The following is an 18,226-nucleotide window of genomic DNA, read 5'->3' as shown; positions in this document are numbered from 1 at the left end:
TTTCTCTCCCTACAATTAGTAGTATATAAATGTGAAGCAGGACCTCAGCTTAAGACTAAAATAAGATCTAGGCTGTCATGCGATTATTCTACCAATGTAAAAAGGTGAACAGATGAACGTTGAAGAAAAACTATTTCCATTGGCAGGTTTTCATCAACCCATTCTTACTGGTACAATAAACAGGAATACATAATTCATTGCTAATTATCACCTACAAAATTATATCATTGCACATCAAAGTACGATGTTTGGCAGGCTTCACAAGGAAACAAGAAACAAGTGTTTCTAGTATTGGGAAGGGAGCGTTCAATATCAGTTAAAGAGGAACCATCACATTTCAGATTATTATAGAAACACAGAATCTGACGTTTGGTAAGAACCGCAGTCAAACAATCGTGACTGATATGATTCAACATTTTATAACCTCCTATCTGACCAGTCAGTGGGATTTTAATACCCAAAGGAAAGTCTGAATGAAAAGCATGGATTTTTTAAATAAAATGAACTGAACACACAAGTGATGGATGATTTTCCATACTGGGTCCAATTCTTATTTTATATCAGATGTAACAGTTCCACTCTGACATCCTTTGTTATTACTATTCGATTTATCAATTTCATTTCCTGCCAAAGCTACATAAACCTGTACAAATAGAGACCACTTACTTGTTATGGAATTCATATATTTCCTGCATGTTTCCAAAGATAATGTGTTCTTTGTTTACAATGCCAGGTGGGATCTCTTCCACTCCACTTGTCATTTCCCAAAGATATGTCTACAACACAGCAAGGGAAGTAAAATCAGGGTAGTCATAAGACATAAAAATGTTACCAGCAATGGTATTACTGCAAATAGTTTCAGTCATCAACTATATTAGCATAAGAGATGAGTACCAGCACATCAGATATAAAAGAAACAAATGTATTGTACTCAAGGTCACCACAAGATTTTTTTTTAGTGCAGGGTTTAATCAATGTAATACCGTATTTGCTCGATTATAAGATTAGGTTTTTTTCAGAGCAAATGCTCTTAAAAAAAGCCCTCGTCTTATAATTGGGTCGTCTTATAATCAGACCTCAAATAGGTCTGACTATGAGACGACTAAGATCCAGATCCCCCGCAGCTGCAGGGGACCTGGATCCTCCTGTCTATGTGGCTTTGAGCGGCGGTTGTCTCCGGCCATCGCGTAGACCTTACCCGGCTGTCAGAGATCAGAGTTCCTCGCACCAGTGCAGGGAATTCTCTCTGACAGTCGGGGAAGGTCTGCGCGATAGCCGCAGACAACCCCCGCTGCTAGCCGCACCTCCTTCCGGCTACCTTCCGGTAGACATCTACACGCTGCCCCGGCTGCATGACAGGGGAGTCAGAAGCACCGGTAAGTTGCCTCCTGAAATGCCTTAAACCTCCCTATATGCCACTCTGCCCCATAATATGCCTTTTAACCCCCTTAATGCCAGAGTGGCATATAGGGGTATATGGCATTTCTGGAGGCAGAGTGGCACATAGGGGGTCAAAAGGCATATCATGGGGCACAGTGGCATATAGGGGGTATAAGGCATTTCTGGGGCAGATGTGCATAACTGGGGGGGGGGCAGGTTGGAAAATAGAAGGAAATAAAACCAAAATATTTTTCTCAATCATAGCTTTTATTAAAAAAAATCATTTACATGAATTAACATTTACTGGTAAAACTTTTTTCCTATAGGGTCGTCTTATATTAAGGCTTTTTCTTTTTTTCCTAAATTAATATTCAGATTTGGGGGGTCGTCTTATAATCAGGGTCGCCTTAATAATCGAGCAAATACGGTATATAGTAATAATTTAACTTCAGAAGTTTTATCAGGAATTTTAACTTGTTGAGACTGACTTACATCCAAACACTCCCGAAGATCTCGAACATACGCTTTTTCGGTTTGAATAAGTTCCGCCATAATGAACCTAACAGACAGAAAAACGGTAAGGTAAAGGAAAAAAAATTTGAGATACCATAACAGCTTTCTTAAAACGATCTGATAATTAAGTCTAGCTGCACAGTAATCACAGTTTAAATAAGAGGCCAGTAGAGGTATCAGCGAAACACCAATAATCATACACCAAGAAAGGACTGCAAATGCATTTTTGGCATGGGTCAAAACAATCATAGTTTATAAAGTTTTACTAATGCTTGTAGCCTTTAAACTAGTGCTCTAAAAATGGGGAACATATGAAGGGCCATAAAATGATAAACTATCTTAAACCATTAAATTTTTTTAAAATTAGAATTTAACATAAAGGAAGGGTCATTTTCTGTCGCATGCAGGTCTCGATATTATGTAGTTGTGTGTTTTCTTTTCTGAAAAGCGCAAGGATTTATAACTGAACTCTAGAGCAACTCTAACATTTAAAGTGTAGAACGTTATTAATAAGCTGAAAAGGAAATTTGATGCTGCACATGAATAAAAAATGTCAGCAAAAACAAATCTGTATAACAACTGATGGAAAACGGGCATGGAATTTTCAATTACTGAGCAATCCCATGCTCTAACTTGTGTTCTGCTACTCCTAAGACTTTCAGTTCAATGAAAATCAAACTTGTTCCTAGTCATGCAACGGTTAAAAAAAAAATAAATGCGAGGAACGTGAAAGATGAAAGGTTCTAGTAATAAGGAACAAAATATTTTGAAACATACAAGTTTGAATATGTTCAAAACCTATTAAAAGTCATATGTATGTATGTATAACTTCTCTGGAGCAAACCCCGGTTTGAAGTCACTAAGCGTCTGAGCAGTGGTCCACATAGTGGTGCCTTGGTACTTGGTACAATGTCTTTTTGGGAGGCCCTACCAAGTTAGAACACAAATGATTTGCAACAGTGTAAAAGAAAGATACACTGCAAAATTATTATTTGGTATCCGTCATACAAAAAAACATTTCTGTATTGGTTATTGGTCACATATAAAATGTGCTCTTGGCACAAGAAAGACCCCCAGTCTGGGTTGTCTGGATGGAGAGTGCACAGTCACCTACCCCCTTTATCCACATCTAATTTGTGCACACTACAGCTCATATCCAAGTCCCTATACCTTACATGTTTCTACAAACAAAGTACTAAAATCCAAAACACCTAATAAACGCCCCCCCCATCCAACCAGCCAAAGAAAAAAGGTTTGGTACTCTTTTCGGCGAGCGGATTTCCTTTTTTCTTCATTGAGCTCATGGGTAGCATCACGCAGCTTTACTTCAGAACCAGGGGCACTGGCTGGAATGATGTCCAACTGAAGGCTTTTACTCTGTACAACAAAGGAAGAGGTAAATTTATACTCTCCACAAAAAAAGCAGCATAAGCAATACTCTGAGTAGAATATCACAAATAAATGAAAGTGTATATGTTGTATATAGTGTAACAATGAACACAAGACTATGTATCTCAGTGATAGGGCATTCTGAAATATACAATAATTTTATGTGCACGATGCACAAAACCCCAAAAACCTGCAGTCTTTGAAGATCGTCAAAAAGAATTTGAGGGAATAATTCATATTGTAAGCAGTTACTGGATTGCTTTGGAACAAAGACATTTAATACTTGAGATGGGCAATACAGTTTTAAACAATAATAAAACTCAAACTAGGAAAGCTCTTGCTCAAATATCCATGCATATTTTGTGGATATATACAGTCCTGCGACATCCTACTTACCGACTTGTTGGAATCGGAAGAAATCCCCAACGCTTTCTCTAAGCACGTCCGATACTTTTCCATGCGCACAGAGAAGTCCCTGTACCTCTTGTCCACGGCCGCAACACATTTCTTAATTTCTGCTGCATGAGCATGCCCCTTTTCACAAAAGCCGTCAGCCAGCTGTATCAACAGCTTTACCCTCTCTTTGGTTTGCTGTGAGGGACACAAAAACATAAAGATATTAGGAAATCTGATGCATGCCAAAGCCTTTATCTCAGGAAGAAATATCTAGCATCAACAAACGTGCCCAGTTTACACATTTGTAAAGTCACATAGAAGAAGAAGCGTATACATTTCCTTTCATCACCTTTGTTTAAAGTATATATTTATTTTTATGACCATATTAAAAATACAGGACAACAAAGCTATCACTTTAGTGTTTTATAGGCTCATCATGATGGCTTAAGTTCTTTTTGGCAAAGTCTGCAGAGCAGGAACGATGCGCTTTCCATGCACACGGGGAAAATAATCTAACACAAACAAGTATTCATTTTTGTTTGGTCACGTACGAGCCTGATTTCCTAGCAAATGAAAACTATCGTTGGTGCTTGATGGGCTCACATTTTAAATTTGAGCAAACAAGATCTGCTGATTATTCCAAACAGTTTAAGCCTCTGAACAGAATCCTTGGAAATGGCCATGGTTAACAAAAATCCTTTATTTTAAGTTTGTAATCAGTCTGCCTACCAACCTCAGAACCTCGTTACCACACTTGCTTTAACAGTGTATGGATTAACCCTTCGTATCCATCTATGCAACAAACTCATACCACGGAGCCTTTTAGAACAATACCGTAATTGTTACAATACTTAACTATCCCACACACGCTTCTGCTTATTTTTTTTAATTTATTTCTTATAAAACCCTTCAACGAACTACGATTAGTACCTGTATCTGGTGTAAAAACACACACATTATGCCAAATGCTTTCTCAGTATTTTACCATTTAAAAGACGTATGCCCACCAAATAAATGTATGCATGCAGTATAAAAATACAACTAAAAAAATGTAACATTCTTACCCATCTCTTTCCAAAAGTGTCTTTTAATATAAATGTATATATAAATGCCGTAAAACCCAGTAAATAATCTTGTATTAAAAAAAGACCCTCCCACGAAAACCAATGTAATATTCCTGATTATTATTACGCATCAGACACCTTAGTCTACAACTCCACTACAAGGACTTACCACTATTCCAATGGACAAAAAGAAAAAGCTCTTGAACATTGCTCATTATTCTAGGCGCCCCAACACAAACTTCTCAATCACCTATTCAAAATAATGTGGTATATTTTAATGTTAATGGTAAGGGTGACCAAGGAAAATCTGGTAACCTGGTAGATTAGAAACTCCATCTTCTTCCTCCACCATGAAATAGGATGTCATGAGTAAGTTGGGAAGGCATTAAAGGACTGGACTATGATCGGTTATATTGTATCAACGTTTTCTTTAAAAAGCAGCACAATAATCTGAGTTGTGTGGGTTTTTGAAGCTTTCATTACAAATAAAAGAATTAGACCCAGACTCAATTTATTGTCCAGGTAATCCAACACACAGGGATCAGCACACAGGCCTCTTGCTCCCCGTCTCTCTCGGGTGCCCCATACTGCATGTACTTCCTTGCTAACACGGGGAAGGACCTCCGTACCCCACTAGACGGATGGTGTTAGTGCTTCAATAACTGTTCAGTGCTCCAGGAATGGACTATACAACCCAGGAAATATGAACCGCAGCAAACAAGAGAGGGCTCTCTATGTCTTGTTATTTTACAAAGCAAAGTATTAGCAGCAACTGCACATTATGTACCTACGTTGTGGCCGTAGCTAAATTCCTGGCAGCTTTTCAATAAAATAGATTATTATATCAATAAATTCCCCAAGGGACAGGACTGAAAACTTCCAGGAATTGCACTTTTGACTTACTGCTTGAAAAAACATACATAGCTGTACTATGGTTGTCTTTAGAGCAAAATATTACCACAAAGCCAGGGGATCATTTGGTAGCCTCTGGCATAATGCACAGGGATGTAAGAGTTTGTTTTATATTTCTGTAAAGAAGTGAAACCAAATGTGTGTCACATCATTTACTTTTGCCCTACAATGGTTAAAATTCCCCAACTCTTTGACTTCAGGGGATTTACTGTCATCTCTGTCGATGACCGTCATGACAAAACCAAATATATTTACACACAAGAGTAATGAAAATGAATTTAATTTGCTCTGTTTTTAAATAAACTCTGTAATATAACACAGGGAAAAAGAGGACAAGGACAATTAAAGAGAACCTTTCATAAAAATTGTATGGTGTTAACTGCATGTACTACAAAAATATTTGTAAAATATATGTTTTACCTTTGCAGTGATCTGAAATTCTTCATGTTCCTTTAACAACTCTTGAGTGTGTTGGATGGTGGAGCCAGTGGAGGTATGTGTGGATAGGTAAAACTCTCCATTATCTTGAATCCATTCGAGAGCCTTATTTAAAATGAATACATACACGTTATAAAAAGATTTTCCTTAGAAGAGAAACTCACATTAGTTTTGTTCTGCAGGTGGCATATTAATACTATCACAGTAACATATATAGCAAAGTAATATGAAGTATTATCAGACTCAATGTCTGAAACACTATGTGAGGAACATTACGTTCCCCTTGCCACTGATGAAATCATACACAAGATCATTTTAATTCATTTAGTTTTTGGAATAAGATCCTTCATGAAGAGGTATTTTTAAGTTACTTAAAAGTGTTACTTGATATTTAGTCTGTCGATGTATTTGAACTATAGGATTGCTTTCCGCACATTACCAACCTCTAATACAATGGTTTCAAACTCCAAGACTAGAGGGATGCAAAAGAGTCTGTGTTGGATATCACAGACAAAGAAAAAGACTGAACAGTTAAAATGGCGGGAACTTTGTTCAAACTTATTTTTTTGGATTCTGCACTCCATGACAAAATCAGCTATATATCCAAGTGAAGCAAAATGTAGAACCCCATCACAAATTTTAGCAATAAAAAACCGATGGGTAGAATAAATGAAGGTAGTTTTCCAAAAATACTTTGGCAGGCTACACAATTACACTGCATATTCTGACCTGTTTAGCACTCCTTTCGAAGACAACATACTGCTGGCAGTGGTCAAGTCTCCTCTTCCTCAAGGTCCAATAATGAAGTACTCTGTTCTCCCTCTGAAACAGCTCATTTAATATATCTGAAAAAGCATGAAAAATAATTGCTTTAGAATCAACAAAACCTAAATTTAAGACATTTAACAGCTCATACCTTAGCTGAATGCACACAGTGGTTATTTAACTAGTAACGATTGCATGCTTCATTATAATGTGTCTAATATAGACATCACCCAAAGATGATAATATGATACATTTTGTATCCCATAAGGAAACATAAGGGGATAAAAGTCACTTGCTTTTCACTTGCTGCTCAGGAGCCTTTACATGAGTAACCATTCCAGGCATGTTCACACTGTTCCTGTGCAGGTATTTCAGGAATACATCGGCATTTCTTCGGGCCAACGTGCAGGCCTAGAAAGACCAAAATCATCTTTTTTAAATAAACTGCGTGTCAAAGAAATTGTATCTATTGAAAACAATGCATTTTGAGCCTGTACATGTACGGGCTTTGTCATTAAGGGGTTAAGAAGCTTTCTAGTTCAATTTACAATTGTAATCATTTTCCAAAACAGGGACTTCGGCATTAACTTGACACATTTTTTTTAATTACTGAAGCCATAAGGCAAACAGGGGACACCAGGTCCCTTTTCTTCAGAGGACACACTCCACAAACGATATGCCATAAGGCCTGCAGGGGGGCCAGATCTTCTTGGCCCCTTCCCGCTCAGAAGAGCTACCTTACTCCCCTCCTCTCCAGAAACAAAATGGGTCTTTTTAGGGGACCCGGCTCCACTTTGGCTTTTCAGTGCCATCATTCAAAAAATCTGTGTCCGTGTACTGTGTCGTTCCTTGTTTATTGAAAATAAAATATTCACAAAAAAACATGCGTGCAATAATGGAGAATACATATACAGAGTGCTTCCCCAAGGAAGCCCCCAGCCACTTTTTCTAAGAAAAAAAAATCAAACTCCTGAGAATTATGCATCTAGTCGAGGGTTATGTTTGAGAAAACTTCAAATCCCTATAAATACTGCTAGAACACTGGTTTGGCAGCTGAAAATACATTTATTGGCCTGTTTTACCACACAACTCATACCTTTAGAAAAGCTTCCTTTTGTTCCAGGTGCTTGCTGATCATGGGTGTGACATGGTCAGTTTCTGAGTTGGGACCAAGTTTGTCTGCTCCACCACACCAATCTTCTTCCCTCTTGTATTCCTGTTCCAAGCTCTCTAAGACACTGCATACCTTTGCAAAAGTTTAAAAAAACATTCCAAGTGTTACCTCTAAATAATGATCTGATTTAACTGAATTCATAATGCAATTACAATAGTACAGGACATATTTAGATTTTTCAAATACCTAGAAATTTTAGAAACTGCCTCGCCACACATCACTTATTATTTGAATTGCTTTATATATATCCATAACTATAACCATTGTACCTTTTCTATAAGATGATCAAGAAAACATCAACTAAAAGTGCTTAGAGCAGTAGACTCAACATTTAGTTTTCCCTTTGTGACACATGCAATATATTGCATAATTACTACATTTATTAAAAAAAAATTAAAGGAAATATCTGTTAAAGGAGGGTCTATCAGCATATCATTTGTAGATGCAAATAACCATTTACTAAGGTCTATAGCCTTATTGTCATCCAATGCATCAACTTCCATTGTATTCTCTTCTAGTATAGACTTCTGCGTAATTATTGTGTTGGGAGATTTTAGTGAATCATGGCGAACCTACTAAATGGCAATGAAAAGCAACAATCAAATTAAAACCAATGTACATAGAGAAGCAAGAGAGAATGTGTAGACATGCAGACTACTGACAACTAAGCTTGTGCAAAGTAAAGTATCGATTTTCCTATATGCATTGCATTATTCCCTGAACCGCTAGAAAATGGTTATTTCCAACCTCATACTACCAATGTTTCCCCAAGCTGCCAGAAGCCATCTGTGCCAATGGCACCATGGCCTGTTGAACATATTAAATCAGTAATTGCTTTTTTTTTTTTTTTTTACAGAACACAAGACATTTTAAGCCATATTTCAAAGAGAAGCATTCTGTGCACATTTAAACGGTAAATTCAAAATATTATATGCAGTATGACCATATGGGTCGGGACAAATATATTCCATCCTTACTAAGAGTCTGACCCTGACTTTTGTTTATATTCATTGTAAAACTTAAATGTACTGGAAATTTCCTTCACATCTGAGGGTGCAAAACAAAAAAGGTATCCATGCTACTGGAAACAACAGAGCAGTAGACCACAGGTTGTTTACCAGACATTTGCAACTATCGCAGTATAATGCCAGTAGAGTTGGCTCAATGACATAAGGTAAATTTGACCCTAGGGCACAACACTGGTCATCAACTGATTATATTCAACGGTGTATATTACTTTCAAGGTAAGCAGGTGTCTTGCTGTTAATTTAGCTTTAAAAAGCCGCTAAAAAACGTTAATAGGCTCTTCCATTTGAAAACAATGCAACAACATACTGCTTTACTCAGTTACCCAAGTCTGTCTTATTACAGAGATAACGTGAGATGATAGCAAAGAATGTTGGCAGCGATCTACGCGATAGATAAAGGAAAAACAAATGGAGACAATCCATTCACTAATGCTAAACTGCAAAGCGTACCCCATTGTTATAAACACAACTCCAAAACAATCAAGTGAGAAGGCCTGCATTCTGTGTTGGCTTAGGACGCCTGTAAATTATTAAAACATTATGTTGAGTACCTTTCAAACATTTCCCGTAACAAACACACAAATTTTCTATGTACTATGCACCGCATTCAAGTACCTGCTCTGAAGTTTTATAAAAGGCTACAGACGCATTTACAAGCTTTAGACGGTCTTCCATTTTTAGCATCAACTGTTGCCAGTGAGAGGCTACTTTTTCTGCACAGTCACGGATCATATCCATATCATAATGGTTGGCCTGTAGCATGGCTTCAGCCTTCTGCTGGACTTGGAGGGCACTTTGATGAGTTTTCTGTGAAAGGGAAAGCATTGTAACAAAGATGAGTAACGGAATACAAATGTACCCTCTGTTTAGTAATTATTTCGGTAAACACTATGTAACATTTAACAAAGAAAAACAATTTTCTGCAGTAGTGCAGAACTTTGTCAAGATTTTCTCTCCTTCCAAGGCTTGACCTTGATTTTAACTTGAATTTAAAAATTTCACAGGAGAACAAATGTGTTCAATTCACAAGTGTTAAATTCAAAAGGGACAGTACAGTTTTCATATGCACTTTAATGCAAATGATACCGGTTCCTCAGAATCCCCCCCATATGCATTTGTCCAAGTTGCTCTGTCTTGGGCCGAAAACACATCTCCCTACCCATGACTTCCATACGGCCAGTGAGCTCCAGCACTGGTCCTGTTAATGCAGAGCGCGGGGGGGGGGGGGGTGTTGTTCAGTAGCCCTTTGAGGCCACTGTAGTCAATCACTACAGGAGAAGACCACGAGGAGCAGGACAGGTGCCGTTGGAAGGCATACAATGGTACACACAGAATACTTTAACACGCATTCTTCTTTACAGGGGATGCATTCAAAGGACACAAAGATCTTAAAGCCCTTTACTACAGCAATATACTTTAGTACAAGATTACTTATCTGCTCTAAAACCTTGTGTAACATCCTACTTAAGAACACATAAGCATATGTATTTTACCAGATATTTGCATTTTTTGGTGTGCCCTTCTGTTTTACCTTTAGGAACTCATATGTGCAGAAATCAACACAGCATTAGAGAACTATAACTTTTCTCATAATTAAATTCTTAAAACCAACTATATCTCATGTTTTAAATGTTTTAGACATTTCGGTTAAAAACAAAGATAATGTTATCCCTTGTGAAAGCTGGTATTTTTGATAACACAGCAGGAGTAGCATATTAACTAAGGCTCCTTCCCTACCCCATACTATAAAAAGGACAACAATTTAACATGGCCACTCTCTTTAGCTACACATATTGTGTATATATTTATTATATATGAATGAACATTGGAATTCAAAGTACGACTGTGGTACTTACCTCTATAGCATGCTGGAACTGCTCGTGTTCCCGCTGAAGCTGTTCTGCCTCTTGAAGAGAACTAGCTGTGATAAGCCCAGCGTTGAGCATAGACTCCCCATTGCGGATCCATCCCAGAACCTTGAAATGGATAGACAGTCATGATTAAAGCTGATGGAAAGTCTACACCACAAATCACACAAGGAAAGGGAGGCAGATAGCTTGTGTACATCAAATGAATTAAGTGAAAGGAGGTTCTCAGCTTGCTTCACTGTAACTAGAATATAGCTGCAAGCACAAATAAGTATCAAGTTTCAAGTTCACGTCCCTGTTTCAAGCATACAGCCAAACACAGTGAAGAGTACCCACTTTATGCTAACATGTACCGTATAACAGACAGTCACTACAGATAACAATTGCTATAAGAAACGTGCTGCTAAAAATACACAGACTAAATAACGTTCATATTGCTTTGCTCTAAAGAAAAATCATCTCTACTTTTTCGACAACACTAACCATATATTGTATCACAGAACGCAACTTAATCTACAGATTACACGAAAAATACAAATGTTTTAGTCAGTTAGCACACATCAATTACATACAAGTAGCAGACAGTATTGCAACCATGTAATACAAAAACAGCTTCAAAAACTTGCATTTGCTAGGCAGGGAAATAACTGATTTATATGCATGTATTATAGCTGATCACCTGTTTCACTTCCGCCTGCAGGTGGCGCAACTGTACACACTGTTCTAAGTGTTTACGATGCTGTTCAGCAGCCAGATCCAGCTCTTGTTGTTTCTCATGCAGAAACTCCAGCAAGTCTTGTACCCGTGTCGCCATATCTACATCTCTATCACAAAGCAGCTCGACTCCTGCGTGCAGAATGAAAGTGTACGCACACTTTGTAAAATAAACTATAACATTCACAGAAGCATGTAGATCAGCTTCCAGATTTGGAAATTCCTGGTGTTATATATATACATATACACTGAATTTAAAGTGCAGTCACTAGGATGTTAATCCACTTATTTTCAAATATTAAAATATTGTATCAAATCAGCACAAGACCAAAAAAATACCTTTCCATTATACACTGAAATATAACTTGATTTAGCAACCTATGGGGGCTTTGACCTTCCAATTTTCTGGCTATTTTTTTTTTTTCTGGCTATCAATTTTTTTATTTTTATTTTATTGGAAGCCCGAGGTGCGTGCTCCATTTGGTGCCGCATTCTGTGCACAAGGCAACAGAAGCCAGACTACGATTCCGAGTTCCCTCACGGAGAACTCGGACAAATTCCAACCCCCCCCATGGGAGGGTCGGATCTTGAGTCTCACCCCGAAGAGTGAGACTCCTTGCTGGGTTTGTAGAGAGAGGAAGGGGCCAGAAGGCTCCCAATCCTCCTCCAGCAAAGTCCAGGCTTCACTGCCTCTTAAAAAGAAAACAGTGTCCAAAAACGTGGGAACAAAATCGTGTGCCAAGTGTGTGGCTATCAATACTTTAGTCGCAATGGAGACATGGATGGTCAGATGTAATGTATTATTTGGTATATCTGACAGATTTAAATGCAACAGAGCCATATAGATGGAGAGAGATTCTGGGTAGGCGCATGCAAATAAGGTCAATAGTTATCACCTTTTGCCTCTATATCCACTTTTAAGGGATCCATGTATAAAGTGGATATAGAGGCAAAAGGTGATAACTATTGACCTTATTTGCATGCGCCTACCCAGAATCCCTTGTGGTTGCGGCAGCACCATGAGATTTCTGAGGGAAAAACAAGCCTGTCTGGTGTCTGTAGGGATATTTCGGCCATCATATGCACATTAATGCATTTAATAGCAGATTAATTCCCATAAAAAAAATCAGTTAAAAAGCGGTTACATTTGTTAAGTGTCATGTACATTTTGTCTGTTCTTTAAACCAGGCATGTGAAAACATACAGCCTTAGCATTTTTCAAACTTATTTTTTTTACCCAATTTAACATAATGCAAATGGTGATTCCGCAGAATACCCCTTATCTGATTTTCCCCCTTGCAGCTTAGCTTCTCCCTTGCTTGGAGTTTGTCAGAATTTGTGGGTTTTTGTTTGTCAACCCCGTTGAGAATTTGTGGTCAATTCTCACGAGGCGGGTGAAGGTCTGGGGAGTTTCCTGGCCATGGACCCAACATTTCAATGTTTTGTTCCCCGAGCCACTTAGTTATCACTTTTAAATCTTCCAGTCGGCTATTCTAACTCAATCAGCATAACAGAGCGATCTCCAGCTTTGTCCATGTCAACACTCTCACCTGTGTTAACGATAGAAGCACTGACATGACGTCAGCTGGTCCTTTTGGGGCAGGGATGAAATGTGGTGAAAGTGTTTTCTTGGGATTAAGTTCATTTTCATGGGAAAGAGGGACTTTGCAATTGATTGCAATTCATCTGATCACTCTCCATAACATTCAGGAGTATATGCAAATTGCCATCATCTAAACTGAGGCTGCAGACTTTGTGAAAATTAATATTTGTGTCATTCTCAAAACTTTTGGCCATGACTGTACATTCCTACTGAACATGCTGTCACTGCAAGGCAAGAAAATGGTTCAGGCAATCACTTACTGACCCATTTTCTAATGACCCATATATTTAGCATTTTCCTATTATTGAATAATGTCCACTGAGATTTGCATTAGTATCCACAAAAGATGCTAACAGCAATGGATAATTATCACATTAAATGGCCCAGTACCTAATTACTGTATGCTCGAGGGATGTTAATCCATCATTTACCATGATTATGTCAAATGGCAGGTGAATAAAAAGTTTTTGTCCATGGGGAAAAAAAATACACAAAACTATGAAATAAGTACACATTAATCTCTCCAGCAACCATCGATCATAATGCAACATTCAATTGTGTTTATAATGCGCAATGTAATTAACCATTTCACTGAATCAACTAAAGTATAAAGTGTGAAGGATCAACTTCATCGAGCTTCTTCTCCTCTTTTATGTAGGACTTTCTTGGCTTTTGTGGCAGGAAAAAAAATATTGAGAATGGCCATCCAAGATGCAAGGTTTCATCATAATTAAGGAAATAAACTCCAAATGGTTAGCCTTGTTTGGAAGTATTCTTGCACTAGCAGCAATCAGTGACTTGTTACAATCATAGTTTAAATATGTCCTATATACCTGAGGTTTGGACTTCGTTGACATACTGCAGCAGCTCTTGTCCTTGATGAATGACGTCAAAGGTCAAGTTGTTCATAGTGAGGGCTTTGTCAGCATGGTGCTGCAGCCTCTGTTCCGCAAGTGTAAGATCCTCTGTGTCAAAGTCGTTCATTTGTTGCGAGAGCTCATCATTCCAAGACTCCAAGTCTGAGATGATCTACCGAAATGAGGCGGAAAAAAAATGATATATATTTTTTTTTATTTTACAAATGTTGTTCTACACATATTAATACTCTATATTGCTGTGAATTTGGGGCAGGTTGGGCCATATTTTCTCTAAATAACAATTAAATGCGGCCGACACATACATTTTTTGATGAAGTTGTCCACTGCAGAAAAAAATTGGACGCCCCTGGCATATATGCTTGCTAACTGAAGAGTGTTCAGATAGTATACAAGTAAAATGCTGATGCAATTAACTTAAAAGCCGAGTTCTACAGATTAATAAGCAAACTGGGCTATGCTGCCCCTTGCTTTCAGCAGACACAGCTGGAGGAGAATCGTGATTTCCTAACTTCAGTAACCAAAACATGATTGCACCAATTTGTATGCAGTAAAATGCACCGTCTATGTAAATGAACTTCAATATGCAGTTAACATGAAAATAAGACTAGAGTGCTCCTTATAACTCAGAGATTGTTGCACCTGTTGACTAATAGGGCAAATTATATGTTTCTGGGAAACAACTATGGCTTGATAATCTAACTCTAGACTTCCTGATAGACATTATAAAAATATGATTAGGTAGAGTTAAACCATCACATATGGTGCAGTCCACTCAACTAATCAATGCAAGGTGTCCAACATGGAGACTGTTATCTTACATGATTGTTTCTAACTGCATACTCCTACCAACGTCAAAAACACATTACAGCGTTTAGTAAAATGAATCACTTGATATGCAGTACAAAAAATGGCAATCCAGGAATGGCAACAGTGCGGTGCACAAAATGAAAAGACAGGAAGTAGAAAGCTCAGTATGACAGACAGGAAGCTGGATAATGAATCGCTGAAATAAAAATGCAGGGTGCCGCGTTATCTACTAGGCACCTGTAGACAGATGCAAGGGGTCCAGGGAGCCTAGAGGGCGATTTGGCATCTGGTGGGTCACGGGCTGGCCAACAAACACACTATAAGCTTTTAAAATATAGATCATAACTCCGAGGCATGGTATGGAAATTCTCAGGCCAGCATCAAGGAGCAATTGAACAATGACGTCAATGTTTGCATTACAGCGATCTCCATGGCAGGAAGTGAAATGACAAGTTGGGACAGGGTTTTGGGACTTAGGTGATGGAGGGTAATGAACAAGAGGGACAGAGATATGCTCATGGTAGAATGAGGGTATGCCATTGTGAGAAAAATGAACATGGGCAGAGGTGAACAGATATTAACAAAGTAGTATAAAGATAAACTGTTTGACGGTATCAGAAAAATAATGAACAATAGAACCCAAGGGGTATGCAAAATAGACTAGGGGATGAAAAGAGCAGCAGAAAACAGGGTAATGGATGGTAAGATGGCTGGGCTGCAAAAAGGATGAAAGGAGTTTTAGGGAACACGGAAAGAAATACAAGATAAAGGCATGAAAGCGTTGGTAGCACATTACTAAAATATAAAAATGTCAATGAAAACAGAAAAAATACGGTAAAAAAAATATCAAACTTATAAATAGCTCCTACTTTTTCGTACATTCACTAAATCACAAATAGGAAGCACACAACTCACATCAATAGCATCTCTTTCAAAGATGCGCAGCTGCAGGAAGAGTTCCAGCTTTATCTTCCGTTCTTGGAACAATTCCTCCATCTGAGACTGGGCCTCATCCAGCTGCTGTAGGACAGTCTCAATATGATTGATTGAGCTGTTGTGGGGAGTCTTGTTGCTGGATATGGCAGAATCTCTAGATGAGGGGAAAAGGGCACAACATAAACAAGATTGAGAAAGAAGGAAGAACCCATGCATTAAATATTTTACTCTTTTATTTAAGTTCTGATTGAGCTTATTTGTTCAGGCACACAAAGGGGACGTAAATGAAAGACCAAAACATCATAAGGTTGGTGCACAGAGCAATCAATGGGCACTGATAGCCAAGCAATTTAATTTCAGGTTATTCTCCTTTACACATTTTTAGTTATTTTCTACTCAATTAAATTATGTACCAAGTACATTTCACAGAATGAAAGAAAAAAAAATAGTTCTACTGTGTAATAGAAACATGCGGGTAAGAAATATTTGACTCTTCTGTCTATTTATCCAGATTTTTCTAAATGTTGTATTCAAATCAGGTGTAAGGTTATAAACATGGAATATATGAACTGCATGCGCCAAGTTAATATACTGTTATATACTATATGTTCTAGTGGTCTAGCCAACACAATGCATACATTTTTTATATAGAGAGTCAGACCACAAGCTTGTGGAGAAGAGTTTTTCTTTACAATATATGTATTAAATGACTAATCGATTTATGTATTGCCTCCTGAATGTTTTGCTGCTTATTGCGTAATATATCTATCTCTTGTGATTCAGATCCATAAGTCAGGTTTATAGACAAGTAAAGTAGCATTGTGAATATTAACATTTAGGTAATTCAAGAATCCCTTCTTGAAGAGACTTACGTGTGGTAAGCAAGGCATATAAATATGATTAATATATGAACAGTGTCACCAAAATGTATATAGGCAGAAGTATATGATCATGCTCCATGCAACAGTTTATGATCTGTTTGATGAACCAGTTTGATTCAGAAGACTTCAGAGTAGTATGTGTCACGTTGACAAGCATTCAATACAAAAATGGGGACATAAACAAACAAACCACAGTAATGGTCTATTGGTTTCCAACCAGTGCCGTACTATACCAGCCTATGTCTATTGCGGTTCTATTGTACGTTATAGGAAAGTTTTACACTATAGAACACCCATGTTTCACAAACGCTGATGGATAACGAGAACTCAAAAGGCCTACGCATATACTGCAAAACGACATACTTCTAAATGGCTACGTTTGGGTGGCCAGTGAGCCTTCAACTTTTAGCATTTTACATCTTTTTCACAACTTTTCTAACAATCTCCTAAAATAAAAACCTTACATTTTTATCTTCACTAATACTATTATAAAAGTGGATTTTTACCACAAACGAGAAGGTATATAAAATAGCGCACTATTCTAGCATAACTCCCATGTACAGGATTTCAAAACATAGAAACCTTGCACACCGCATTCTGAAGGGACGAGTGCCTGAGTGCATCCACAAGCCAGCAAAAAAAATAGTTAAATAAGGATGAGCACACTGAGACTACCATAAAAACAAATCGCAAATTTAATCCAACGTACAGTAGTACATATAAACAGTCTTTCCGTCCCTTCCTGGGATTTTTATTAAGAAATGTGTATGTATGTATATATCATCCACACATATACATACACGTACATTTCATGAGGTGTAAAATGCCAGCCAAAAGCTCAATTTTGTTGGCCACTTCTGCTGCCAGCCATTGAAATAATGCGTTGTGTATGGACACAAACTGCTGATGCAGCAAACACACAATTCCTTTGCTATCAGTGTTATCACAAAAAGTATTCCAAGTGAAAACACTGATGTCCTAAAATAACAGATGTTCACATACAGAAACAGGGATTTACTCTACACTCAGAACAAAGTTGTGAACACACAACCTCAGTTTTAATTTAATAGTATTTTTTTTATTTTTAGAACGTAAAGTATTGCTAATTACGGAATAATATTGGGGTACTCCTTACCTTAGCTGCTGGATCAGATCCTCTCCTTCTTTGATGACATTGACTGTAAACTGCAGTGTTGTCTGCTGCTGTTGTCCAAAGCGCTTGATTAAGTCCTGGACAGCTTCCACAGATTCTGCATAGACATCATCCAGCAGCTCCTTCTGCAGGTCCTCCAGCCATGTCCACAACTAAAGATAGGAAGTAAAGCGAATGAAGTAGGATGTACGACAAAGCACGAACAAAAAGATCCGCTGAATTTCCTGCTGTACTTTAACCTTAGAGAACAGACTGCGCTGTATCCGTGTGAAGCAGCATATTAATGAAGTGGCTGCCACCATTTACAGGACTCCAAAGGACTGCTCA

General features: G+C 37.9%; 1 protein-coding gene across 1 annotated transcript in view; it reads right to left on the bottom strand.

The window, feature by feature from the left end:
• LOC149283183 (triple functional domain protein-like) overlaps nucleotides 1-18,226 on the bottom strand; it is a 136,618-nt gene that overhangs the window by 54,908 nt on the left and 63,484 nt on the right. The window contains exons 12-25 of the mRNA XM_089497907.1: nucleotides 17,882-18,051; nucleotides 15,845-16,019; nucleotides 14,078-14,273; nucleotides 11,607-11,773; nucleotides 10,916-11,035; nucleotides 9,675-9,866; nucleotides 7,954-8,103; nucleotides 7,154-7,268; nucleotides 6,822-6,937; nucleotides 6,075-6,197; nucleotides 3,679-3,873; nucleotides 3,155-3,270; nucleotides 1,873-1,939; nucleotides 667-776 (exon numbers count right to left, since the gene is read on the bottom strand). Of these exons, the coding sequence (XP_089354033.1) occupies nucleotides 667-776; nucleotides 1,873-1,939; nucleotides 3,155-3,270; nucleotides 3,679-3,873; nucleotides 6,075-6,197; nucleotides 6,822-6,937; nucleotides 7,154-7,268; nucleotides 7,954-8,103; nucleotides 9,675-9,866; nucleotides 10,916-11,035; nucleotides 11,607-11,773; nucleotides 14,078-14,273; nucleotides 15,845-16,019; nucleotides 17,882-18,051 (2,012 nt within the window). The remainder of the gene's footprint in view (nucleotides 1-666; nucleotides 777-1,872; nucleotides 1,940-3,154; nucleotides 3,271-3,678; nucleotides 3,874-6,074; nucleotides 6,198-6,821; nucleotides 6,938-7,153; nucleotides 7,269-7,953; nucleotides 8,104-9,674; nucleotides 9,867-10,915; nucleotides 11,036-11,606; nucleotides 11,774-14,077; nucleotides 14,274-15,844; nucleotides 16,020-17,881; nucleotides 18,052-18,226) is intronic.

This window comes from Sceloporus occidentalis, unplaced genomic scaffold (assembly GCF_023333645.1).
Source record: "Sceloporus occidentalis isolate IW3139 unplaced genomic scaffold, rSceOcc1.0.p SCAF_110, whole genome shotgun sequence".
Classification (NCBI taxonomy): domain Eukaryota; kingdom Metazoa; phylum Chordata; class Lepidosauria; order Squamata; family Phrynosomatidae; genus Sceloporus; species Sceloporus occidentalis.
Note: the sequence above shows the minus strand (reverse complement) of the source record. Positions and strands in the feature narration are given on the sequence as shown.